General features: G+C 39.1%; 1 protein-coding gene across 1 annotated transcript in view; it reads left to right on the forward strand.

Annotated features, from left to right (window-relative positions):
• Positions 1–27,820, forward strand: part of Ranbp9 (RAN binding protein 9) — a 77,602-nt gene that overhangs the window by 8,527 nt on the left and 41,255 nt on the right. The window contains exon 2 of the mRNA XM_070024538.1: positions 7,424–7,535. Coding sequence (XP_069880639.1) covers positions 7,424–7,535 — 112 coding nt within the window. The remainder of the gene's footprint in view (positions 1–7,423; positions 7,536–27,820) is intronic.

A 27,820-nucleotide genomic window follows, 5' to 3' on the forward strand; every position in this document is an offset into this window, starting at 1 on the left:
AAAGTGGGTGTTTGGGACATTGTATTCTTTTTTTTTTTTTTTTTTTTTTTTGGTCCGGTCGTGGGGCCTGAACTCTGGGCCTGGGCGCTGTCCCTCAGCTCTTCAGCTCAAGGCTAGCACTCTGCCACTTGAGCCACAGCGCCACTCTGGCTTTTTTCTTTTTTCTTATGTGGTGCTGAGGAATCGAACCCAGGGCCTCAGGCAGTGCTCTACCACTGAGCCATCTTCCCAGCCCCGGACATTGTATTCTTTTTTTTTTTTTTTGGTCGGTCGTGGGGCTTGAACTCTGGGCTTGGGCGCTGTCCCTCAGCTCTTCAGCTCAAGGCAAGCGCTCTACCACTTGAGCTACAGCACCACTTCCGGTTTTCTGGTGGTTTATTGGAGATAGGAGTCTCACGGTCTCTCTTGCCCGGGCTGGCTTTGAACCGTGATCCTCAGATCTCAGCCTCCTGAGTAGCTAGGATTACAGGCGTGAGCCACCAGCGCCCGGCTCGGACATTGTATTCTTAAAGGAGGAGTTGAGGAGAAAGAGTAAAGGCTGGGAGCAGAAGATAATCTATAGAGCACAGGAAGGGGCGCGTGTGTGTGTGTGTGTGTGTGTGTGTGTGTGTGTGTGTGTATGTGTGTGTGTGTGTGTGTGTGTGTGTGTGTGTGTGTGTGTGTGTGTGTGTGTGTGTGTGTGTGTGTGTGTGTGTGTGTGCGCGTGCGCGCGCGCGCCAGTTTTGGGACTTGAACTCTGGGCCTGGATTCTGTCCCTGAGCTTTTGTGCTCAAGGTAACTTGAGCCACAACTCCATTTCCAGGTTTTTGTGGTTAATTGAGATAAAAGTCTGGCTTTGAACCGTGATCCTGAGATCTCAGCCTCCTGAGTAGCTAGGATTATAGGTGTGAGCCACAAGTGTCTAGCTCAGGAGAAAAGAGAGGACATTTTGTCTTCCACTCTGATGGTAGTGGAAGAGGTGAAGACTAGTATGGGCCTAGACACTTTGTAATAGCAGGCAGAGAGCTGAATATGACCACGTCTAATGGCCTCCCATTTTCTTTACAAAATAGGCTCACTGAATTTGAGTAGAGGACTTAAAAGTGAATGATGAAATGTGGACTAGCCATTGAGAGGAATGGGGAACAAGCTGACTGAAGATTTCTGAAACTATTGTTGATAGCACTGGGAAACTCCAGGTAACATCTTAAGTTCATAGTGGTGGTTATTGTCAAGATGGTTACTTTATTCAGCAAAGGACATCTGTAGGAGTAGGGAAGGTAGAGTGTATGTAATATTGGTTAGAGACTGGTTTTGCTGGATATGTGTGATGGAAAGATACACATAAGACAGTATTTGAGAGCCTTTAAATGATTCTAGAAGAATCATTAGCCTATTCTAGAAGGAAAGAAAAAGGAAGAGGAAAAAAGGAGTAAAAACACAAGAAAAGATTCAGAGAATTGATGTTCCCATCACATTGAGGAGGGAGTGTTGACAAGTGAAGTCCTTTAAAAAGTAGTGGTTTGGAAGGTATGTCCTAGAAGAAGATAATGGCATCTCTGCTGTACTATCCTGAATGTATTACTGGGAAAACCCATGTTTTCCATTTTCCACATACATATGTGTTAAAAAGAGCAGGACTTAGGGGAGACATAGATCTCAGGAAGCACTTAAAATTTGTGAGGAACTTCGTAAAGCATTAGCCAAGCACTACAGATATTACTGCCCTTAATAGTCTACATATGGGCATTTGTGTGTAGTTTCAGAAATGGCTGACTCTGCTGTTTATATAACTGTAGCTTTTGGACTTCTTTGACATGGGAAGTGCTTGATAGCTATTAATTAAAATTAAAATTTGATTCAGGGTTGTTCTTTTAATCATATTTTTATTATCTTCAAGTAGTTGTGCAAAGTAGTTGCCATTCAGCAAATCAGTTTGAGTACAATGAATTTTGATCAATGTCACCCCTTCCGTCATTCTCCCCCCTCTCAACCCAACCAGGATTTATTTTGTTTTATATTATTTTTAACAAAGAAGAAATCCATATCTATTAGAATGGCTAGCATTGAAAAACAGTGTCAGTTGCTGGTTTGGATACCAAACAACAGGAACTCACATTTATTGCTGTGGTAATGCAAAATGGCACATCTACTTTAGAAGATGGTTTGGCAGTTTCTAGTAAGTCTAAACATAATTGTATCATACTTATAGTAGTTATGCTCCTAGGTATTTTACACACTGATCTGAAAACTCATGTCACATGGAAAACTCACAAGGCCTACGGCTTTGAGCATGCTAGGCAAGCACCAAACTACATGCTTCCTGTGCTCTAAACACTATTCTTCATGGAGTTACACCCTCATTTCTGCATGTGAATTTTTTTTTTTTTTTTTTGGTCATGGGGCTTGCTTGAACTTTGGACCTGGGTGCTATCCCTGAGGTCTTCAGCCCAAGGCAAGCAAGTGCTCTACCACTTGAGCCCCAGAGCCACTTCCAGTTTTCTGGTGGTTTATTGGAGATGAGTCTCACAGACTTTCCTGCCCGGGCTGGCTTTGAACCTTGAGCCTCAGATCTCAGCTTCTGAAATAGCTAGGATTACAGACATGAGCCACCAGTGCCTGGCTTGCATGTGAGTATTGATAGCAACTTTACTCATAATTGCTATAAACTGGAAACAATCAAGATACCTTTCAGTGACGGGTGAATGGAAAAACTATGGCACATTCATACAAAGGATTATTAACAATGGTAAAAAGAATTGAACTAGTCAGACATATATGGCTGAGAATGTAAAAAAGCTAGATAATCTGTGATTTTATTGTATGACATCCTGAAAAAAGTGAACTGATAGAGACAGTAAAAAGATAAGGTTGTGTAAAAAGATTGTGTAAGGTTGTGTAAAAAGATATGGTTGTGGGGCTGGGAAGGTGGCTCAGTGGTAGAGCACTTGCCTTGCATGCGTGAGGCCCTGGGTTCAATTCCTCAGCACCACATAAGCAAAAAGAAAAAAAAGCTGGAAGTGGTGCTGTGGCTCAGGTGGTAGAGTGCTAGCCTTGAGCTGAAGAGCTGAGGGGCAGCGCCCAGGCCCAGAGTTCAGGCCCCACAACTGACAAAGAAAAGCTTATTATTTAAAAAAAAGAAAAAAAAAAGATAAGTGGTTGTCATGGCCTGAGGAGAGGAAGAGAAGATTGAGTATACAAAACGTGATTATATTGTTAGGTCAGAAGATACTCTGTATTATATTGTAATTTTGGATGGATAACTGTAATTTTTTTTAATTTTGTTTTTGGGTCTGGTCTGCCTTAAGCAGAAAAAGCTAAGGGAGAATGCCTGTTTCCGAGTTCAAGGCCCATTACTAGCATAAAAACAAACAATGGGCTGGGAAGGTGGCCCAGTGGTAGAGCGCTTGCCTTGCATGCATGAGGCCCTGGGTTCGATTGCTCAGCACCACATAAGCAAAAAGAAAAAAAGCCGGAAAGTGGCGCTGTGGCTCAACTGGTAGAGTGCTAGCCTTGAGCTGAAGAGCTGAGGAACAGTGCCCAGGCCCAGAGTTCAGGCCTCACGACCGGACAAAAAAACAAACAAATAAGTAAACAAACAAAAACATCTAACAAGAGTATCTTCATATGAAGGCGGGGGGGGGGTGGAGGGGGGAGAAGGGGCGCAAATGAGAAAGCTCCCAGTAGCCAGAACTAGAATTGTTGGAATAATAAAATAATATTTAATTATAATTCAAACCATAAAATTAATATACATGAGATGCATGAATCTGTACTGATTGAGGAAGTATATTATCACTTTGTAATTTATAGAGTTTGGATTTTGTACAGGTAGCTGAGCATAGTGGCAAGTTGAGAAGCTTCTGAAGTATTGCATTGCATTGTAGGCATACACGTTTCTATATGAAACCAAACCTTTTTTTTTTTTAAACTTAGGGCTGTTTTGTAACTTCTAAAAAATTCATTAAGGTACTGGGAAAAGCTGTGTTATGACCTAAGTGATTTTTTTTTTTAATACTGCCATCTTGAATTCAAGCAGAGTTGTATTTTGAGGTAGAACAGACCTCATTAGAACTTAATGTTTCCAAGGTGAACTAACAGGTAATGTTAAAAGCCAGTGTGTGGTGCTTGGATGAAAATACTGAAGTTAGTCTAATGAAAGGCCCAGGATGAGGCTTAGTGGTAGAGCGTGTGCCTAGTTTGCTAACCTTGCTGTTTTAAAGCAGTACATTGGTTTCTTTCATGGAGAACACTTAATAAGGACTTGGGATTATAAAAGTTTTAAACTTTGGCAGTGTTTTTCTATTTAACTTACAGAATTTAAAGTAGTAATTAACTTGCAGCTGATGAACATTATTAGAAATTGGTCCTATCCTTCTGATATTAACAGTCTCATCTAGGAACTAGTATGAATTTTTTTATATCTAAACATCTCCCTTTACCTTTTCAAATGAATTAAAATTTAAATAAAAATGAAGAGAGTCTCATTTATCATATAGTCTGCCCTTGAACTTGCCGTCTTCCTGCATGTTGTTGGGATTACAGCTATGTACCACAATTTGAAACAAATCTGTTAAATTTTCACATTTACAGATTTTTTTTACAATGTCTTTTTTTTACAATGTCTTAATAAAACATAAATATAGAGGTCTTGATACAAGATTTAAGATGGTGTAGTACTTTGTAGTTATTTTAACATAACAAAAATGTATGATATTTTAATTCAGACATGGATATAATAACGCATGATTCTACCGATTTATAGTGCAAGGTATATAATCTCTAAAAGCTACATTTTAAAAGATGAGATTAAATAATACCTATTCACAAATGCTAAATGGGAAAGATCAGTTAAAAGCACCTAACATTTCGAGTTGTTGTTTACTATCAAATGTTAGTTTTCCTTTTTTGTCTTAGAAGTTGCAGGAATAGGAGATGAAGTGCTCCCAGAATGCTCACTGTACCTAAGTTCTTCACAATCATACTGGGCTGGGATTCTTGCGTTTTAGTCCCAGCACAAACTTGAGTTGGAATTCTTGCTTAGCAGTAATACAAGGGGCAAGTATCATGATTGTAAAATGAGGAAAGAAGTACTTACATCATTGTAAAATGATGGTAAGGAACACTTGTTTCGTGAGAATAACTGTATTGAACATAGTATATAGTGCTTTATACAATATGTGTTAACTTTTTTGGCATTTTTTATTATTATAAAGTAGTTATTACAATTTTGTAAGTCAAGTTATGAGTATAACATATCTTGGTTAGTGGCACCTATTCCTTTGTTCTCCCTTATTTCTCCCCTCCATCCCTGCTCCCAAATTACATAGTTGATTTTTTACATAATGTACATTGCATATAGTGATTGTGTTAACTATTTTTAAGTACATCTTGAGATTGTCGATATTAGTTTCAATATTGGTTACTAGGATAAAACTATTGATAAATATAATAATGTAGTTGATTTGGGACTTAAGTTAGAGGCTGTTAGGATTTACTTTAGATTTCTCTGTTAATCTTGTTTTAAACTTGCCTTTTGTTTGCACAGCATGGTATTTAATTATTTGAACGTATTTTTACTGTTACTGTAATTGATCAAACATTTATTAAAAGTGATTATCATGCATATTTGTGCTGTTGTTTTTCCTTACTGCTTAGCTTAGTGAAAATCTGTTACCTACATTTGTTAAGGCAGTTTTTTGGCAGGCCTATGCATAGCTACTTCTGATTTTATCTTCATAACCTAGTTTATTGACTCCTTGACCACAGACCTAATACATTTTTGTTGTTGTTGCTCGTAACAAAAAGTTTTCATAGTATTAGAAAGAAGTGGCTTACAAGAAGCCCTGCTTTCATCCCTAGCACTGAACCATTCATTCTCTTTTGGGCCTTGTGAGTATTTATTAATTAGTATTTTAAGTGTAAACTTAACTGTTCAATGATGGGTTGTGCATTGGTGATTTGGTAAAGTGAATGGTAAGGGAAAATAACTCATTTGTGTTTAATTGTCATTGTATATTTTAAGACATTTTTTTACTTAATAGAAGTATTTAATTTTAAAACAAAGTGAATTTGAGAAGAAATTTGTTGTCCATGAAGATAGTTTTAAAGTATGACTGAAAGATTAGCGGCAACATTACACTAAGTGAAGAATGTCTAACTAGAACATTTGAGTGATGAATTAGAGCTTTGTTTCTTATACAGTCCTTTTGAGGAGATAGAGATTTCTCAAACCTAGTACCTTGTGATATACTACTTCAACTTCTGTCTTCTTTCCATGTGGTTTTATGGACATAATTTTTTCTTGCTCATTTGATTTTCATTACAGATTTTCAAGATAGCTAGCTTTCAAGGTAATTTTGGTCTTGGGCAAAGAGTAGGGGATATGATTGTGAGTGAAGGAAACCTTAGATAGAAATAGCTTAGTTTAAAAGTGATTACCTTATTTCCTAAAATATCAGCAATGATGTTGTATTTGTTTCTTTACCTTAAAAAAAACTTGGTTGCAATGGCTCATGCCTATAATCCTAGGTACTTCGAAGCTTGAGAGGATTACAGTTTTAGGCACAAAAGTTTATGAGACCTCCATCTTAACCAACAAAAAATGAGGCATAGTGGTCTTTCCCTGTGTAAGAAGCATAAATAGGATCGTAGTCCAAACTGACCAGGGCAAAAACTCAGACCCTATTCAAAGAAGTCAAAAGGACTTGTGGTATGGCTCAAATAGTTGACCACTTGTCTAGCAATTGGGAGTCCCTGGATTTTAAACTAATGTCCCCTCCCCCAATATACATATATGAAAGAAAAAAAGGTAAATAAATAGTGCTATATTTCACAATACGTTGTTATTTTTTCTTCTTTTTGACAGTATTGGGATATACCAGTATACCCAGATTTTTATTAGTTGAGATAGAGCCTCAAGAACTTTTTTTGCAGGGCTGGGAAAGTGGCACAGTGGTAGAGTACTTGCCTTGCATGAGGCCCTGGGTTTGATTGCTCAGCACCACATAAGTGGAAAAAGCCGGAAGTGGCGCTGTGGCTCAAGTGGTAGAGCACTAGCCTTGAGCTGAAGAGCTGAGGGACGGCACTCAGGTCCAGATTTGCCCCACGACTGGCAAAAAAAAAAGGGGGGGGGACTATTTTGCTTTGGTTGGCCTCAAACCATCATCCTTAAGATCAGCCTTCTAAGTTGCTAAGATTAGAGTATCATGAGCCATCAAGCCTGGCCATATTCTGAAAATTTAGTAAACGTTTGATAGTGTGAACAGTTCTGTGACTGATGAGCTATTTTGCATGTTGGGTTAATTATGGTAAATGTTTTTTTTAAGTATTTTATCTTTTGGAAGTAGAAAATAAACTTCATTCCCAAAACTTATTCCTGAAATTGTTTAAGATTTCCATATGTGTGTCTCACTTGCCTTTTTCTTTTCTGTTTCACATGCAGGTCATGGTAAAACTCCCAAAGATGCTGCATCAGTTCGTGCCACGCACCCAATACCAGCAGCGTGTGGGATTTACTATTTTGAAGTGAAAATTGTCAGTAAGGGAAGAGATGGGTAAGTACAATTTTGGTAGGAAAATCAGTTTGCTTTTTTGGTAATTATTTTTGTTCTGATTCATAAATTGATGATATAATTCAAAAGTTGTGGTCTTGAAAGTTTTGGTGTGCGCAGGGTAGAACTGACTACTGCAGATTGGGTCTGGTTCTTATTAAATACTAGTTTAGGCTAAAGCTTGAGTTTGATTTCAACTGAGATTTTTCTGGTAGGTTTACTACTAAAATAGAGAGTTGGGGGTTAAACAATAGGATAATGTCTCAATTGGATAACTTTTTTTTTTGTCAGTCGTGTGTCTTGAACTCTGGTCTTGGGCGCTGTCCCTCAGCTCTTCAGCTCAAGGCAAGTGCTCTACCACTTGAGCTACAGTGTCACTTCTGGTTTTCTGGTGGTTTATTGGAGTTTCACGGACTTTCGTGCCCGGGCTGGCTTTGAACCGAAATCCTCAGATCTCAGCCTCTTGAGTAGCTAGGATTACAGACGTGAGCCACCGGCGCCCGACTTGACTTTTTCTTATATTACCTATTTTCTACATTTCGTTGAGAAGCTAAATCTTCTAAAAGCTAGTGAGCCTAGTCATTAGGTGCTTTATAGGTTTTTTTTGCAGTGGATAAAGTTTAGAATTTTGGGTTTCACTTGAAAAGTATGTATAGGTATGCTCTTGACTGAAAGCCTCATGGGTAAGGATGCGATTTAGAAGTTTTCAAAATAAGAACTGCCTGGTATGGTAGGTCCTGGAATCAACTTTGATATTATTGCTCTTCAATTTGGCATTGTTGTATGGTGTGTATGTACATCAGAATGATTTATGGGACTATTAAAATATTCACAGCGGAAGTGGCGCTATGGCTCAAGCAGTAGGGCGCTCGCCTGGAGCTGAAGAATGCAGGGACAGTGCCCAAGCCCAGAGTTCAAGCCCTACCAAAAAAATAATAAATAAATAAATAAGTAAAATATTCAAAGCTTAGGCCTTATCCCAAGAAGAACCTCATCAGAGTTTTCAAAAGTAGAGCTTTGGGCAAGACAGGCATTTTGAGAAAGTTGCATGGGAATTTTGGTGCATACCTGTGTTTAAGGACTATTGAAAAATAAGTGGATCTAGCCTTTAGTGTTTCCTGATAATTTATTATGGTACCAAAGATTGTTTTAAGCATTTATCCAGCTACTCGGATAAAAATTGGGCTTGGTGGATAAGTTGACCTATCTCCCTCTCCCTCTCCCTCCCTCCCTCCCTCCCTCCCTCCCTCCCTCCCTCCCTCCCTCCCTCCCTCCCTCCCTCTCTCTCTCTCTCTCTCTCTCTCTCTCTCTCTCTCTCTCTCTCTCTCTCTCTCTCTCTCTCTCTCTCTATTTTGTCAGTCATGGGCCTGAACTCTGGCCTGGGCCCTGCCCCTGAGCTCTTGAGCTCAAGGCCAGCACTCTACCACTTAAGCCACAGTGCCACTTCCTCCTTTTTTCTGCTTAAGTGGTGCTAAGGAATCCAAACTCAGGGTCTCATGCGTGCAAGGCAAGCACTATACCACTGAGCCACCTTCCTAGCCCAAGTTGACCTATATTTGAATACCTTTGTGGTCCTTCTTGTTTGTTTGTTTGTTTGTTTGCTTGGTTGTGGGACTTGAACTCTGGGCCTGGGCCCTCCCCCTCGGCTCTTCAACTCAAGGCAAGTGCTCTGCCACTTGGGTCACAGCACCACTTCCAGTTTTCTGGTTGTTTGTTGGAGATAAGAGTCTCATGGACTTTCCTGCCCTTGGCTGGCTTTGAACCTTGATCCTCAGATCTTAGCCTCCTGAGTAGTTAGGATTACAGGTGAGCCACTAGCGCCCAGCTCCAATAGATAATTCTTTATTTGCTAAACATATCATTGTCAGCAATATGAAAAGTAGAAAGTGAATTCTTGGATTACAGTAACAGCTTTTCATTTTACTTCCTGTTTTCCTAGCAAACCAAAGATAAAATCAGAGATGCCAGTGATGATAAAATGGTTGTGAAACCAAGTGAAATAAGTCACTTGGTTTCTAACTGTGTAAGCTGCATACTCAGGAAGCTTATTTATTTTTTTATTGGCTGTGCTAGTCCTGGGACTTGATGGTCCTTGAACTCAGGCCTAGGTACAGTCCTTGAGCATTTTTGCTCAAGGTGGTGCTCTGCCACTTGAGTCACAGCTCCACTTGGGGCTTTTTGGTGGTTAATTGGAGATAGTCTCATGGACTTTCCTGGCCAATCTGGCTCATTCCATGATTCTCTTATCTCAGCCTCCTGAGTAGCTAGGATTATGGCAGTTGCCAGTATTATATTTTTTAACTCCATAATGCTGGTGTTGCTTATGATGATGCTCATGCTTCTCTTTACTTTTACTCTACTTGTCCTGTCTTTTCATGATCTTGACCTTATTTTTTTTATGGTTGCAAATGCTCCCAGGAGTCTCAAATCTAATCCTGTATCCCAAGTTATTCCCTTGAGCTCCAGACAGATATATCTATCTATGTTTGTATTTGGATGTTTCACAGGCATTTGGCTTGAAATCTTTTTTCTCAAAACCCACTGGTTAGTGATTTTACTGTTGGTAAAACATTCACCTTTTTTCTGTCCATCCCTAATGTCTCTTTTCCTTGATTAGGTGTGATAATTTTGTTTTCTGTGTAAGGTTATTGTGTAGCTGGTCTTCCTGTTGTTCCATGTTTATTTCTGTTACTGTTTCTCTAATAGAGAACTGAGTTGTCTCTGTGTCTTTCTTGAGATAATTTGGAACATTTGATGCTTATAGCTAAAATCTGAAACTTCTTAGCAAGGTGCTTTGTAACTACCTGTTCTGTAATTTTTTCACTCTTGTAGCTGGAATCTTTCATCCTTCTACTTTTCCTTTTATTTGAAATTAGGTATATTCATCTCTTTTAGTGTGCAGTCCTGTTAGTTTCTACCACCACTATATTAAATTCCCTACTCTACTCCCAGAAAAGCCTTTTCCTTTCTTCAGCCCCTGATAACTACAGATTTATATGTTAGCATATAAAGCACTATGGAGTCATAGTATGCAGCTTTTTTCTCTGCCAGTCCTGGGATGTGAACTCAGGGCTTGTATGCTGTCCCCGAGCTTCCTTTTGCTCAAATCTAGCACTCTACCATTTGAGCCACAGCTCCACTTCCACAGATTGTTTTGGTTGTGTAGTTGAGATAAGAGTCTTCGTGCTCGCTTCACCAGCACATATACTAAAATTGGCTATAAAATTGCTTCTTTACACAGAAAACAGAAGGGACAGATGGTTAATGTTTTATGCACTTGAAAACACTTATTTCACCTATCATATACATTATTTCTACGTCTGTTGTGGAAAATTAGGACTATGACTATGATCATTGTTACTTGTATTTATATTTCCTAGAAAATAAGGCTTGAGGAAGTTTGTTTTATCAAGTGAGAAGGAAAATAATGTTTAATTTTCCGAATTGGCTTTTCATTTACACTGGGCATCATTTTTGTGTGTTTTTAGTAAATAACTTTTAACTTACTAGGTTAAAATAGCCTGCCAAAATTTGTGATTAATTTGAAAATAAAATTCTGGGCTAGGTGTTTGTGGCTCATGCCTATAATCTTAGCTTCTCAGGAGGCTTCTCAGTTTGAAGTTAGCTATCTCAAATTAATCAGCAAAAAGCTGGAAACAGATGTGTTCAAGTGGTAGAGATCCAGCCTGAGGCAAAAAAAGTTAGAGTGAAGGCTGAGTTCAAGCCCCAGAACTGGGACCCTGTGTGTGTGTGTGTGTGTGTGTGTGTGTGTGTGTGTGTGTGTGTGTGTGTGTGTGTGTGTGTGTGTGTGTGTGTGTGTGTGTGTGTGTGTGTGTGTGTGTGTGTGTGTGTGTGTGTGTGTGTGTGTAAAATTGACATTTCAGGAGAAATTTAAGTTGCCTGATGAACATGATTTTTTTTATGGACATTGTGTTCTTATTAGTGATCAATAGATTTCTAAAAACATTCATATCTTATGAACTTTCTCAGGTCAGGAATTTCATGCAAGTTTAATATTATATATACTATTTTTAGGCAATGGAGATCCAGTTAATTCTAAATGTTAAAGATAAAACTTGAAAAAGTTTAGAATTATAATTTATTATGAGTGATATTTTCAGCTTTTCAAAGAAAACATTGATGTCATTCTTTGACAGTGATTCAGGAAAAGCTGGCAAAGTAATTAATCCTCAGTTCTTCTGTGGTGATAGAACTCAGGAATATTGTTTTCAGAGTGTTCCTTCTCTGTTAACTGCCTAAGCTATTTTTTTAGGGGGAGTAAGAAATAAAGTTCAAGCTTCCTTTAAAGCCTTCTACCTTTAAAAAGCTCAAAAATGGAAAAACTGTTCTAGTTTCAGTTGACTATAGGCAGCTCATGGGAACCCAGATGGAAAGTGGGAACAAAGCAATATGTTAAATACTTGCTGAACACATTACATGGTCAACAGATGAGTATAAGAAAGATGATTCTATGTATGTCTGAAAGCACACTGAGTGGTATCAAACAATTTGGAAAATGTAGTAGGGCAGGGCAGAGAACACATATTATGTGGCTAACTTTAGATTGTGATATTATATACTAAATAAAACTTAAACTATATATTGAAGACCTGTGGGGAGTATAGAAGTAGTGGTATATACCATATTTTATAAAATGAATTTGGAAGGCTTTGCTGCAGAAGAATGTTCTAGACTCTGTACATAGTTTGCATAATCTCATAAGAAGAATTGAAACTGTATGGTCTTTGGCAGAAGTATAGCTCATTGTTATTTGGGAAGATTTTAGTGAATTTACAGAACGGAAATAGATATCGGAATGCCTTAATGTTCTAAAGTAGAGTACTCAATATGTAGATAAAGCCCTCTTTAGAGGAGAAAAGTTAATAGGGTGTATTAGACAATATGAAATAAGGATTAGGGAAAGAATGCAGTATGTGATGAATGTGTGCAGGATGGCTACAAAGAGAGGTAGAAGTTACATTATTAAACTTGCTGAGGGATGGACAGTGATAGAATTAAAGAAAAAAAATCAGGAATGGCTGAATTTGTTGATTACCTATTATGTGCCAGATACTGTGTTGAGAAGGACAGAGTTGAGGCTGTAAACATGGCTGAAACAGAGTTATGCCAGAACTATACTGGTGAGAAGAGAACTGGACATGTAAGTCTAGTAATAGACATATGAATATACTAGGGAAGTATGGAGGAAGAAGAGACCAACTCAGTTGATGATTAAGGAAGATTTTATAGAAAACTTGTGTATAGTTACAGAAGACAATCACCTTTACCTTCTTTAGACCTGTTTCTTGGGTGTCCTTCCTGAGATAGTGTAAGTTCTAAAGAGCTGGTCTAGTTCTTTCTGTTGAGAATTCTAGTGGAGATTTTAATCTTGCCCCTGCTCCTCATTAGTTCTGTCACTTTGTATTTTTCAACAGACTCTTACCTCATTCATTAAAAAAAAAGTTCCAACCTCAGGGGACTAAATTATTCATTTAGCATATTTCTTAGGGTGCCTGGCTCATAGCAGACTTGTGGCTTCTTGTGATGCCTGGTGCCTGGCATACTCATGTGCTTTGCTGCTGCTGCTGAGGTCCTCCTCAGCACACACACATTTTTGTTGTTGTTGTTGTTATTGTTGGTTGTGGGGCTTGAACTTGGGGCCTGAGTGCTGTCCCTGAGCTCTTTAGCTCAAGGCTAGTGCTCTACCACTTTGAGCCATAGTACCACTTCTGGTTTTCTGGTGGTTAATTAGAGATAAAGAGTCCCACAGACTTTCCTGCCTGAGCTGGCTTTGAACCAAAATCCTCAGATCTCAGCCTCCTAAGTAGCTAGGATTACAAGCGTGAGGCACCAGCTCCTGGCTAGGCTAGCATGTATACTTTTTGTGCAAGGAATGTGTCCAAATGATCTATAATCATAGCTACTCAGGAGGCTGACATCTGAGGATTGTGGTTTGAAGCCAGCTTAGGCCGGATCTGTGAGGTGGTTATCTTCAGCACACTTGAAATCTTTTTTTTTTTTAATTGTGATAATACCATACAGAGGAGTTACAATTACATGGGCAAGATAATGAGTACATTTCTTATCAAGCATTTTTGCCTCCTCGTTTCCCCTTCCCACTTAAATCACATTTATATCTTGTTGCAGTAGTTATTTTTATATATAACAAGTGTATGTGCTATCACTTAGCTTTGTTGCTCAAGGATGATGCTCTGTCATTTCAGCCACAGCTCCCCTTCTGGCTTTTTGGTGGTTAGTTGGAGATAAGAGTCTCATAGACTTTCTTGCCTATGCAGGTTTCTACCTGCAATCCTTAGATCTTAGACTTGAGCCACTAGCATTTGGCTGATCTTAGAGTTTGTCTTAATTATTCCTTAAAATGCAGAATGAATGCATACTAGAAAGCAGTGTTTAGTCTATTTTCCATTGCTATAATGGAAAGCCTATAAAGAACAGAGATACCACTTTATGATACCACTTTAGGTGGTATCATGAAGGTCTCCTTGGCTCTATCACTTAGTGAATAGCAAGGTAGGAGAAATCACATGGTGAGACAGGAAGCCAGGTAACAGTGAAGCTACATTTACTCTTTTATGACAGCTTTCTTATGACAGCTAAATAAGGTCACTAAAATGAATCTCTTTCTAAGGTAGCACCCACAGTGGCCCAACCAACTCACAGTGGGCCCACCTCTTCAAGTTCTATCATCTCTTAGCATCATTACACTGGGGGACTAGACTTTGAACATTTGAACTCTTGCAGGACAGATTATACCTAAACCTTAGCTTAGGTATAACTTAATAAACATAGTTTAAAACTTAATAAACCCAGCTTAAAAGGTGTTAAAAGGACCTTAAAAGGTGTTGCATATTTACATACCTTTTTATGTAAATATAAACATATAGGAGCTCCTTGTATATTTTGTATAGTAGGCCTTTGTTAGATGAATTGCTGGTAAAGATCTTCTCCCAGTCTGTTGGCTGTCTTTCTGGTTTAGTAACTATAGTCCTTGCTGTGCAGAAACTTGGTTTAGTAACTATAGTCCTTGCTGTGCAGAAACTTTTTATTTTGATATAATCCTATTTGTCAAGTCACACACACACACACACACACACACACACACACACACACACACACACACACACACACACACACACACACACACACACACACACACACACACACAACTATAGTCCTTGCTGTGCAGAAACTTGGTTTAGTAACTATAGTCCTTGCTGTGCAGAAACTTTTTATTTTGATATAATCCTATTTGTCAAGTCACACACACACACACACACACACACACACACACACACACACACACACACACACACACACGAGACGTCTACCTTGTTATTCACTAATAGGTAAGAGGAGAAAGATGTACTGAAGGGTTGATGAATGTAGTTATGGATTTCCCAGAGCTGAGAACAAGTTTCTGTTTGCTGTTCTTTATGCTTTAGGAGACATGAATAGAAGAGAGAAAGTATAATAGACAGGGAAGCAGCTGTTTTACTGTCAACATAAAATTAAGAGTTGGCAAGAGCTTTTTTATTTAAATCATAAATGAGAAAAGAAAATAGGTCTGAATGGAAATACTCATAAAAGGGGGTCTATTTTCTCTCTGTCTCTGTCTCTCTTTTGGTGCTGGTTCCTTGGGCTTGAACTCAGGGCCTACAGCTCCACTTATGGCTTTTTGCTGACTAATCCAAGAATCTCATATACTTTCCTGCCTAGGCTGAGGTTTTGAGCCTTGATCCTCAGATCTTAGCCTCCTGCTAAGATTACAGATGTGAGCCACCTGAACCTTGTTTTTGCTTTTTTTTTTTGTAGACCTCACCTCTATTGGCTCTGACAGCCCTCTGGTGATTAGTGTTAAGTTTTGCATTTTGAGCATGCATATACTTAATTTTCTTTTAGTATTTTAATAATGTCTGCCCAAAGAATTTAAGTATTGGGTATGATAATGGAAAGTTCGTGTGGCTGTAGGAAAATGGAGGAGGAAGTTAATGGTACTCAGGTTCCAGAGAGGGTGATCCTCAGCTTTTCAGTTCAAGGCTAGAGCTCTACCACTTGAGCCACAATACCACTTCTGGCTTTTTCTGCTTATGTGGTGCTGAGGAATTGAATGTAGGGCCCCATGAATGCAAGGCAAGCACTCTACCACTAAGCCATCTTCCCAGCTCTTTTTTTTTTTTTTTTTTTTTTTTGAGGTTGTTGCAAATGGGCTTGTTTCAGTATATAAAAAGTCTACTGAGGGCTGGGAAGGTGGCTCAGTGGTAGAGCGCTTGCCTTGCATGCATGAGGCCCTGGGTTCGATTCCTCAGCACCACATAAGCAGAAAAAAAAAGCCGGAAGTGGCACTGTGGCTCAAGTGGTAGAGTGCTAGCCTTGAGCTGAAGAGCTGAGGGACAGCACCCAGGCCCAGAGTTCAGGTCCCACGACCGTCCGGACCCAAAAAAGAAAAAAAAAAAAAGGTCTACTGATTTTTGTGGGTTAATTTTATATCCTGTTACTTGCCAAAGTTATAGATAAGCTCTAAGAGCTTGGGGATGGGTCTTTTGGATCTTTAGATATAAGATCGTGTCATCTTGCTTTGGGAGAATAAAAGATTTCAGTAAGACTAATAGCTTCAAATGTAAAAGAGGAAAGGCCAAGAATTTTATATTTAAGTAAGTTAGTTTTCAGTAAAATAATGAAATAATAAATCTTGAATTATCTAGGAAAAAAAAAGATCATGTCAGCTGCACATAGGGATTGTTTGACTCCTTTCCCTATGTGAATTCCTTTTGTGTCTTTATTCTTGCCTTATTCCTCTGGCTAGGAATTCCAGAACTATACTGAAGAGGAGTATAGGGAGTGGACATCCTTACTTTGTTCCTGATTTTAGAGGATATGGTTTTAGTTTTTCACTGTTCAGTAGGATGTTGGTTGTCATATAAAGAAGATATGTTCCTTCAATTCCTAACTTCTCCAGAGTTTTGCTTTTTTGTTTTTGGGTCAGTCATGGGTCTTGAACTCTGGGCCTAGGCGCTGTCCCTCAGCTCTTCAGCTCAAGGCTAGTGCTCTACCACTTGTGTCACAGTGCCACTTTCCGTTTTCTGGTGGTTAATTGGAGATACGAGTCTCATGGACTGGCCCGGGTTGGCTTTGAACTGCGATCCTCAGATCTCAGCCTCCTGAGCGTGAGCAATCAGCGCCTGGCTTTTTTTTTAAATAACATGAATGGGTGCTAATTTTTTGTTTTTTGTTTTTTTTTTTGGGGTCCAGTCTTGGGGCCTGAATGCTGTCCCTCAGCTCTTCAGCTCAAGGCTAGCGCTCTACCACTTGAGCCACAGTGCCACTTCCGGCTTTTTTCTTTTTGCTTATGTGGTGCTGAGGAATCGAACCCAGGGCCTCATGCATGCAAGGCAAGCGCTCTACCACTGAGCCACCTTCCTAGCCCCTGGGTGTTAGATTTTTGTCCAAGACTTTTTCTGCATCTATAGAGATGATCATGTGGTTCTTGTCTTCACTTCTGTTGATGTGATGTATTATGATTATTGATTTATGTATGTTAAACCAGCCTTGCATCTCTGGGATAAAACCCAGATCATAAAACAATCATAATGAATAATTTTTTAATTATATGCTGAATTATTTTGGCTAGTATTGAAGAGGGAGCTTTGCATCTGCATTCATCAGCGATTCTGGTCTATATTTATCTTTTTTCATTGGTTTTGGGATGAGTGTGATGCTGGGTTCATAACATGAATTTGGAATTGATCCTTCTGTTTCTTTTCCTGGAAAAGTTTGAGGAGTACTAGTCTTAGTTCAATTTTAAAAGTCTTGCAGAATTCAGCTGTGAATCCATCAGGACCTAGGCTTTTCATTGCTACCAAGCTTTTTTTTTTGGTGGGGGGGCCATTCCTGGGGCTTGAACTCTGCCTGGGCTGTGTCCCCTAGCTTGATTGAGGCTACACTCTACCATTTGAGCCACAGTGCCACTTCCGGCTTTTTCTGAGTAATTTATTGGAGTTAAATGTCTCACAGACTTTCCTGCCTGGGCTGGCTTCGAGCCGTGATCATCAGATCTCAATCTCCTGAGTAGCTAGGATTACAGACATGAGCCACCAGCACCCAGCTTGCCAGAAAGCTTTTAAAAATAGTTTTTTTTTTTTTTTTTTTTTTTTTTTTTTTTTACCAGTCCTGGGGCTTGAACTCAGGGCCTGGGTGATGTCCCTGAGCTTTTGTGCTCAAGGCTAGCATTCGATCACTGGAACCACAGCTCTACTTCTGGCTTTTTTGGTGCTTAGTTGGATAGAGTTTCATGGATTGTGGAGCTGTGGCTCAAAGTGGTAGGGTGCTAATCTTTAGCAAAAATCTCATGGAGTTTCCTGTCCAAGATGGCTTCAAACTGTGATCCTCAGATCTCAGTCTCCTGAGGAGCATTACATGTGTAGCCATGTGTATATTTGCCCCCATTACATTCTCTTGTCCTGTTTCCCAGGTAAGGAATGTGATAGATGACTATTAAACCCAGGAGATGAATTTTGCCTGGGCATCATTTAAATTTAGTATAGTTTGAATATTTTTTTATTTCTTTTTTTTTTTTTAATATTATTTTATTTTATTTGAGAACATACTGTACAGAGGGGCTACAATTACATGGGCAGGATAATGCATACATTTCTTACCAAGCATTGCAACCTCCTCCTTTGTTTACCCTTCACCTCCCTTCCCAGCCTCCCCCCTCCCCCCACCCAATTATACCCCCCTCCCCCCCACACACCGACATTGTAAAGCTGGTTTTGACATGACATTTTGTACTTCTCATTGTTGCAACAGGTCCACCTGAATCCTTAAACGACTTATTTGTCCCCATCTCCTCCACATGTTATACTGACATCAAATATAGTGAAAGCGGGGGTTACACTGTGGGGGAGGGACATACAAAGCAACAAAGAAATAATCTTATAAATGCATTAGAAACACATGCATGAAAGAAACGAAAACATTAAAATACATATTTAAGGGTTCATTTTCCTAACATCACATTATCTGACCTTTTCCGCTTGACTCATACCTATACTAGATATTGCAAATAAGGGAAACCATGGGACCTATGCTTCTTTGGGCCTGGCTTACTTCACTTAATATAAAAATATAAGGCTTGGAAAAAATTATATTTTTTTATTTCTATAAATCATAAGAAACCTCATAACGGTTGTTGATCAGTTGACTCTCTTTTTGTAGGTCTATTTCTGGTTCCCTGTTCTGGTTCATTGGTCTGTCTGTCTTTTGCCATGCCCTCTTGACAATATAGCTTTGGGTAGTATGTCTTAAAGTTCAGTGAAGTACTCCTACTGTATTCTTCATGGTTTTTATTTTTGTTTTTTGTCTTGCTATTTGTGAATTTTTGCTTTTCTATACATAAGAATCAGTTTGTTTGATTCCATAAAACAACTTATTGGGTGTTTGACTGGATTTTTTTTTATTGGTTGTGGGACTTGGTTTGGGTGCTGTCCCTTAGCTCTTTTGTTCAAGCTAGCACGCTTCCTCTTTGAGCCACAGCTCCACTTTGACCGAAATTACGTTGAATCTGTAAATTAACTTGGAAAAAAGTGGACATCTTAAGCATATGAAACATCTCATATCTCATATAATGCTATCTATAGATTTTTGGCAGATATTCCTTATCAAGTTGAGGAAGTTTCTCTGTTTGTGTAGTTTACTAATTGTGTATGTGTGTTGGATTTTGTCAAATGCTTTTTCTGCAACTATTGATATTTCTTCCTTAACCTGCTTATGTGATGGATCACGGTAATTGATTTTTGAATATTTAACTAGCTTTGAATACCTGGGTAATTCCACATCATTTTGATATGTATGGTTACTTGTATATACTGCTGAATTTGCTTTGCTTGTATTTTGAGGACTTTTGCATTTATGTTTATGGAGAGATACTAGCTTGCTTATAGTTTTCCTTTTTTGGAATGTCTATCTGGTTTTGATATTAGTGTTATACTGGTTTCATAAGATAATTTAGGACTTGTTTTTTTCTACCTGCATTTTCTGAAAGAGCTTATACACTTTAGTAGGTATGATCTGTGAAATTATCTGGGAGTGGTGTTTACCTTCTTGGAAAGTTATTAATGGTTACCATTTTTAATTGTATTGGAATTTGAAGTCAGAACTTTATACTTACTAGGCCTGTGTTCTATCAGTTGAGCCATACTTCCAGCCCAGAAAAATGTCCCGATGGACATTTTTCTGCCCTGGCTGAGGTCAAATTTTAATCCTTCAGATTTTAGCCTCCTGAATAATTAGGATTACAGTTGTGAGCCACAGGTACCTGGCTTGAAAGTTATTATTGGTGCAGTTTCTTCCAAAGGCATAGTCAGATTGTGTATTTCTCCTCAGTGAGTTTTGGTAAAATTTGGCTTCCAAGGAATTGCTCTATTTCATTTATATTACCAAATTGCAGGTATTGATTTTTGTTGTTGTTGTTGATTGTGGGGCTTGAACTAGGCCTGGGTGCTGTCCCTAAGCTCTTTTGCTTAAGCTAGCACTCTACCAGTTTGAATCACAGCTCCAATTCTGGTTTTCTGGCAGTTAATTGGAGATAAGAGTCTCACGGACTTTCCTGCCTAGTCTGGCTTTGAACCATGATCCTCAGATCTCAGCCTCCTGAGTAGCTAGGATTACAGGCATGAGCCCCAAACTCAGGCTGCATTGAGTTGTTTGTGGGCACAATCTTTCAATTTCTTTTTACTTATAAGTCACTATGGATAGTATTGTTGATAATTTTGATTTTTTTTTATCCTGGTGTTAATAATTGTGTATTTTCTCTAATGTGGTTAGAGATTTATCAACTTTGTTGATATTTTCAAAGTAACAGCTTTTAGTTGATTTTCATTTCTTCCTGCAGTTTTATGGATTTCTGCTCTAAAATTCCTTTTCTGGGTCTGGTCTTACAATATAGTTTGTAAATGTGGAAGTTAAAATGACTGAATTTATTGTATCAAGTGCTGTAAATTTCCTTTTAAGCATTGTTTCCAATGCATATCACATGTTTAGATAAAAAAAAATTTTTTTTTTTTTTGGGTCCAGTTGTGGTGCCTGGGTGCTGTGTCCCTCAGCTCTTCAGCTCAAGGCTAGCACTCTACCACTTGAGCCACAGTGCCACTTCTGGCTTTTTTCTTTTTTGCTTATGTGGTGCTGAGGAGTCGAATCCAGGGCCTCATGCATGCAAGGCAAGTGCTCTACCACTGAGCCACCTTCCCAGCCCCTGTGTTTCTGTTTATTTTTATTTATTTTTGGTGCTGGTCCTGGGGCTTGAACACAAGGCCTTGGTGATGTCCCTGATCTTTATTTGCTCAAGGCTTTATCACTTGAGCCACAGCTCTATTTCTCCCAGCCCCTATGTTTAGATAAAATTTTTATTTGTATTTGCCTAAAGTATTTTGATCATGTGTTATATAAAAGTATGTTGTATAATCTCAAAAATCTTTAAAAATTTTCTAGGTATCTTTCTTTCATTGATAGCTGGTTTAATTCCATTATGGTCTGAGAGCATTCATAGTATGGCTTGTTTTTAATAATTTTGGAAATTTCTTGGCTGCTTTTACTTAAAATACTTCCATTTTTTCCTTTCTGGTGTTTCTATCATGCACAGTATACCTTTTCTAGTTGTCCCACAGTGTTTTTGCTTTTTTAAATTTGCTTTTGCCTTTTTTTTTTTTTTTTTACATCCCCCACAATATTAACCAGCTCTTTTAAATTCCTGGTTTGCTTAAATAAAATCTTTGCCATGTACATGCCTTGTAATTTTTTAAAATCTACTCAAATAGATGATTGGGTAAGTAGGTGGCTAACATGAGGTTTCTGGGGAGTTAGGCTGTGTTTAATGTTGCTAGGTATTTGAATTAATTGTAGATGTCAGAGACTTCATTTTCTTCTAGTTTCCCTGCTTTTGTTGTCCTTCTTGTATTCAGTTTCCTTTGAAACTTCTTATATAGAGTCTGTTGAAGCTCCTTTAGTGATTATCTGTTATTTGGAGCTTTGTTGATACTGTAATAAGGTATTAAGAAAGGTAATTTTTTTTTTCTTACTGGGGTTTGAACTCAGAATCTTGGAGTGAGACAGATGCTCTACTTTGAGGCACACCACCAGCCAGGGGAAGGGGAAATGTTTCATATTCTTAAGATTGAAATCCATTTGTTTCTGTTTTTTATTGGGGTAAGGATGATCTTCTAAAGACTTTTTAGCAGCCTCCCTACTCCCATCTCCAGTTCTGTTGGGAAAGTTAGAACCAGAGAAGGGTATATAAAGTAGTTTCCTTGAAGGAAGGGAAGGCATTTGTGAAGAGACAGAGAGTTCTGAGCTTATTTCAAGAAGGTTACTTTCTAATTTCACCAGCCCAAGCCTAGAGGAGTCAAAGGGACTCTCCAGTTAACTAGCAAAATGTGGGCTAGAGGTGTGACTCAAGTTGTAAAATGACAGCTGTTAAGAATGCAAGGCCCTAAAAAAAAAAAAAAGAAAAAGAAAAAAGAATGCAAGGCCCTGAATTAAAGTCCTAGTACCAGCACCAAAAATTTTCAATTAACCACATAGATGTACGGTCTAGTTTCTGCATGAGAAACTATTGATCTAAATGCATTATATTGCACTACATGTCTGAGATCCAGGAAGTGAGTCTCTTGATTACTGTAATTTAATTATGTTTTAAAATTGGAAAGTGTGGCTGAGAATGTGGCTTAGTGGTAGAGTGCTTGCCTAGCATGCAGGAAGCCCTGGGTTTAATTCCTTGGTACTGTATAAACAGAAAAGGCCAGAAGTGGCACTGTGGCTCAAGTCGTAGAGTGCTAGCCTTAAGCACAAAAGAAGCTCAGGAACAGTGCTCAGGCTCTGAGTTCAAGCTCCAGGACTGGCAAAAATAGATAAAATTGGAAAGTCTGACTCCTCCAACATTGGTCTTTTCAAGATTATTTTGGCTCTTCAGGATCCCATGCATTTCCATATTAATTTTAGGATCAGTTTGTCACTATGAAAAAGCAAACAGTTTTTTGTAATCTCTAGAGTAATTTGATGAATATTGTCTCCATCTGAAGCCTTCACATCCATGGTCATGACTTTTCTTTTATTTCAGTTTTAATTTCTTTCACCAATGTTTTGTAGTTAGTGCTCAAGTCTTATACTTCTTGTACTATTATTATTATTTTATTATCACTACTACTACTACTACTACTACTATTATTTTTGTAAGTCATAGGACTTGAACTAGGGCCTGAGTACTGTCTCTGAGCTCAAGGCTAGTGCTCTACACTTGAGCCACAGTGCCACTTCTAGCCTTTTCTGAGTAGTTTATTGGAGATAAGAGTCTCACAGACTTTTCCTGCCCAAGCTGGCTTTGAACTGCAATCCTCAGATCTCAGCCTCCTGAGTAGCTAGGATTGTAGGATGAAACACTAGCACCTGGCTTACTACATAAATTTACTCCTAGCTGGATGCTGGTGGCTCATGTCTGTATTTCTAGCTATTCAGGAGGCTGAGATCTGAGAATTGCAGTTCGAAGCTATCCCAGGCGGAAAAGTCCATGAGACTCTTCATCTCCAGTTACCAAAAAGCAGAAAGTGGCATTGTGGCTCAGTAGAGCACTAGCCTCAAGCAAAAGAGCTCAGGGACAGTGAGTGTTCAGGCCCCTGTTCAAGCCCCCAAGCGACAAAAAAATAAAATAAATTTATTCCCAAGTATTTTTTACTCTGTTGTGGTTTCCTTGAATTTACTTTCAAATTATTTATTGACAGTGTTCAAAAATTGTAGATTTTTGCATGCAGTATGCAAGTTTGTTGAACTCTAGCTTGTTACTTTTAGCATAAAATTTTCTGCATATGAGATTGTGTCATTTATGATAGAGGATATTTACATATTCCTCTCCCATCTGAATGGCTTTTGTTTCCTTTTCTGTCATTGTAGAAGAACTTCACATTATTGGTTGAATACAGGTTGTGAGAGGACATTCTTTTGTTCCTGATCTTGAAAGGAAAGCATTTATTTATTTATTTATTTTTGGTCTGTCGTGGGGCTTGAACCCTGTGCTTGGGCATTGTCCCTGCACTCTTTAGCTCAAGGCGAGTGCTTTACCACTTGAGCCACAGCGCACCACTTCCTGCATTTATTCTTTATTGCTAAGTATGATGCTAGCTGTGGAGTTTCTGTATATGTTCCTGGTCATGATGAATAACTTCTCTTTTTTCACTTTGGCTTAGTGTTTCATCATGAGTGATGGATTTTGTTCTGTTTTTCCTGCCCCCTCCCCTCTTTTTGTGGTGCTGGGGATCAGACTTTGGTGCATGATAAGTTGATGCTTTACCATTGAGCTGCATCCCTAACCCCATCAAATTCTTTTATGAGATAATTCCACATTTTTTTTAACTATCCCTTAAATTTAAGCATATTAAGCTGTGTTGCTGGTGGCTCATGCCTGTAATCCTAGCTACTCAGAAGGCAAAGATCTGTGGATCATGACTCAAAGCCAGTCCAGGCAGAAAAGTCCAAGAAACTTTTATCTCCCAATTAACTAGCAAAAAAGCTTGGGCAGCTTGAGTGAAAAGCCACGTGAGAGCATGAGCCTCGGAGTTCAAACTCTGGTGCTGGTTGCATGCAGGCATGTACAAAAGGCACATTAACTTCCACTTTGCTTTTATAGGGTACCATTTGCCTTTTGGGAGGCATAATTTTTATATAATTGAGGACAGGCAAAACTCTAGATTATACAACAATTTCAACACAGCTGATGATGACATAGGACTGAGAACTTCTCTGCATCAACTGAATTAATAGGGGCCAGGGAACTTAAAAGCTTTTTTGAAATTTCCTTGATTTAAAAAATTTATTCTTTAAAATTTTTGCCACCCATGGTCAGAATTGCAGTTAATATTACTAAGATGGGTGCTAGTGGTTCACACCTGTAATCTTAGCTACTCAGAAGGCTGAGAGATTTGAGGATCACAGTGTGAAGCCATCTTGAGCAGGAACATCCAGGAGACTCTTATCACCAGTTAACCAGCAAAAAGTGGAGCTGTGGCTCAGGTGCCAGCTTTGAGCACAAAGACGAAGGGACAGCACCCAGGATTCCAGAGTTCAAACCAAAAGTAAGAATAATGGCATGTAATAATCTGCAAACAATTCAGGCTTCCAGTTTAAGGAAATACTTATTTCACTCCAGATTTTGCATTTGGTTCTTGGTTTAGTATGTTAGGCTGTTATAACAAAGCCTTTTGTACTGAGTAATTTATAAGCAACATAAACTCACTTTGGGAAGCTAGGAAGTTCTTGATCCAGACACATCAGATTTGTTTTCTGGTGAGAACGCATCTCTACTTCATAGATGGCACATGGTGGCTGGGTAAATGTGCATTCTCAAGCCTTTTTCATAAGGATCTTCATCCTGTTTCTGAGAATAGAACCCTTACGATCTGACCACCCTCCCAAAGGCCCTGCCTCATAGCAACATAGGAATGTTAGGGGACAAAAACATTTGGGCCCTAGAAATTATTTTTTATTGTTTCCTTTTCTTTGTCAAGATTTCCTGTCTTTTCATTTAAAATAATCAAACTTCCCCTTTGCATTTGATCATGATAATAATTGGTAACAGTTTTAATAGCTATATGGGTTATTTCTATCATCTGAATCTTGTCAAAGTGATTCTCTGACTTTTTTTTGTCAGTTGCGGGGCCTGAACTCTGGGCCTGGGCGCTGTCCCTCAGCTCTTCAGCTGTAGACTAGTGCTCTACCACTTAATCCTCAGCCCCACTTCCGGCCTTTTCTGCTTATGTGGTGCTGAGGAATCGAACCCAGGGCTTCATGCATGCAAGGCAAGTACTCTACCACTGAACCACCTTCCCAGCCCCTCTGACTTTTTTTTTAATTGAACTTGATCTTGTTTCCTTTTTTCCTCTTATGTCAAATAATTGTCTCCTGTGACATTATGTATCAATCGACTTTAAAATCCTGAATGCCATTTTAAATATAATATTAGTGAGCTGTTTTGTCTGTGCTAATTATTGCTTTTTAATCCCATGAATTTTTTCTGTTCTCTTTTGCCTTGTCTTTCTACCAAAGTGTATCCTCAAATAGTTCTTTTGTGTGTGTTAATAAACTACTAGCTTTGATATTCCTAAAAATCTTTATTTTTAAAGATCATTCTTGTGGCTTTACCTGGGAATTTAAAATTGTTCAGAGGTGGGAAATGTAGACCATATAAAGCCCACAGTATCACTTTAGATATGCTTCTAGTTGACAAGCCTCTTAGCCATCTGTCTGCACTGATAATTTTACATGGCCTGTGAATGATGTTCTCAATATCCAAATGACCCCTGAGCCCACCCCTGATAGGTTGAAAGTCCTTTACCCGTAATATTTTGAACCTGTTGCATTGCTTTTGTCATTGACTGTTAATCCAGTTGTCATTGATTGGCAGTAATTTGCCTTTTCTCTGTGGTTGTTTCTTCTCTCCTTTTCTTTCTCTACTTCTCCCCATTTCTTCTTGGAAGCTTCCTCTCCTCCCTCCCTCCCTCCCTCCCTCCCTCCCTCCCTCCCTCCCTCCCTCCCTCTCCCTCTCCCTCTCCCTCTCCCTCTCCCTCTCCCTCTCCCTCTCCCTCTCTCTCTCTCTCTCTCTCTCTCTCTCTCTCTCTCTCTCTCTCTCTCTCTCTCTCTCTTGTCCATCATGGGGTTGAACTCTGGGCTTGGGCGCTGTCCCTGTGCTCTTCAGCTCAAGGCGAGTCACAGCGCCACTTCTGGTGTTCTAGTGGTTCTAGTGGAGTTAAGTTTCACAGACTTTCCTGCACAGGCTGGCTTTGAACTGTGATTCTCAGATCTTAGCCTCCTGAGTAGCTAGGATTACAGGTGTGAGCCACTGGCGCCCCGCCTCCCTCCCTTCTTTACTAGGGTTTGAAGTCTGGGCCTTGGGCTTGCTCAACAGTGCTCTGAGTCAAGTTTGTAGGTCTGGCTGTTTCAAGATAGCAGATAGGATTTCACTATTTGTCCAGGAACATACCTGGTCTGCAGTACTTGAAGCCTCTTGCTGTAACTAACAGGCATGCACCAGAGGGATCAACTATTGGTTGAGAAGGAATTTCACAAATTTTTCTTGGGCTGGCCTCAAACTATGGTACTCCTAATCTCAGCCTCCTGTGTAAGGATTATAGGTGTCAGCCACCTGGTAAGACTGCTATTGAGACTATGTCTGTCATTGATATTTTCAAAATGTCTTGCATGTGAATTGATTTTAAGTTTCCTCAGTATATGATATACACTTTGAAGTCAGCAATGTATTTTTTATTTCTGGAAAATTACTAGTTAAAATATCTTGGCAAGCCGGGTGCTGGTGGCTCATGCCTGTAATCCTAGCTACTCAAGAGGATGAGATCTGAGGATTTTCAGTTCAACAAGCCAGACCAGGTAGGAAAGCCCGTGAGACTCTTAACCAATAACCAGAAAACCGGAAGTGGCACTGTGGCTCAGGTGGTAGAACACTAGCTTTGAGCTGAAGAATTGAGAGACAGCACCCAAGCCCAGAGTTCAAGCCCCATGACCACCACCACCAACAACAAAAAATCTTGGCAGTTACCTGTATTCTGGTGATATCTTTACTTTTTCTTGATGGTGATTCCTTTTTCCTTTTATATAAAAGAAAATCTACTGGGTGCTGGTGGCTTATGCCTGTAATCCTAGCTATTCAGTAGGCTGAGATCTGAAGGTCTTGATTCAGAGCCAACCTGGACATGAAAGTCTGTGAGACTTTTACCTCCTGTTAACTACTAGAAAACTAGAAAACCCATTTTTCATCTTCTTTAAAAAAAATTGTTGATTTTTTTTTTTTTTTGCCAGTCCTGGGGCTTGAACTCAAGGCCCATGTGCTGTCCCTGAGTTTCTTTTGCTCAAGGATAGCTTTCTACCACTTGAGCCACAGTGCCACTTGTGACTTTTTCTGTTTTTGTGGTACTGAGGAATCAAGCACTGGGCTTTGTGCATGCTAGGCAAGCACTCTACCACTAAGCCACATCCCCAGCCCTTCATTTTTATTTTATTTTTGTTTAACATTCCCTTCTTCCCTTTCTCCCCTCCCTCCCTGGCCTCACACTTGCCAAGCAGGCATTCTAGTACTTAAGCAATGGCTTCAGACTGGGTTTGTTTTTTTTTTAAATGTATTTTTCAGATAAGGTCTTAGACTTTTTTGCCCAGGTTGACTTCACACTAGTATCTTCCTATCTAAACTTTTTATAGAGCTGGGACTACAGGCTTCA

Source organism: Dipodomys merriami, unplaced genomic scaffold (genome assembly GCF_024711535.1).
Source record: "Dipodomys merriami isolate MVZ:Mamm:240054 unplaced genomic scaffold, mDipMer1.0.p SCAF_16, whole genome shotgun sequence".
In the NCBI taxonomy this organism is placed as follows: Eukaryota; Metazoa; Chordata; class Mammalia; order Rodentia; family Heteromyidae; genus Dipodomys; species Dipodomys merriami.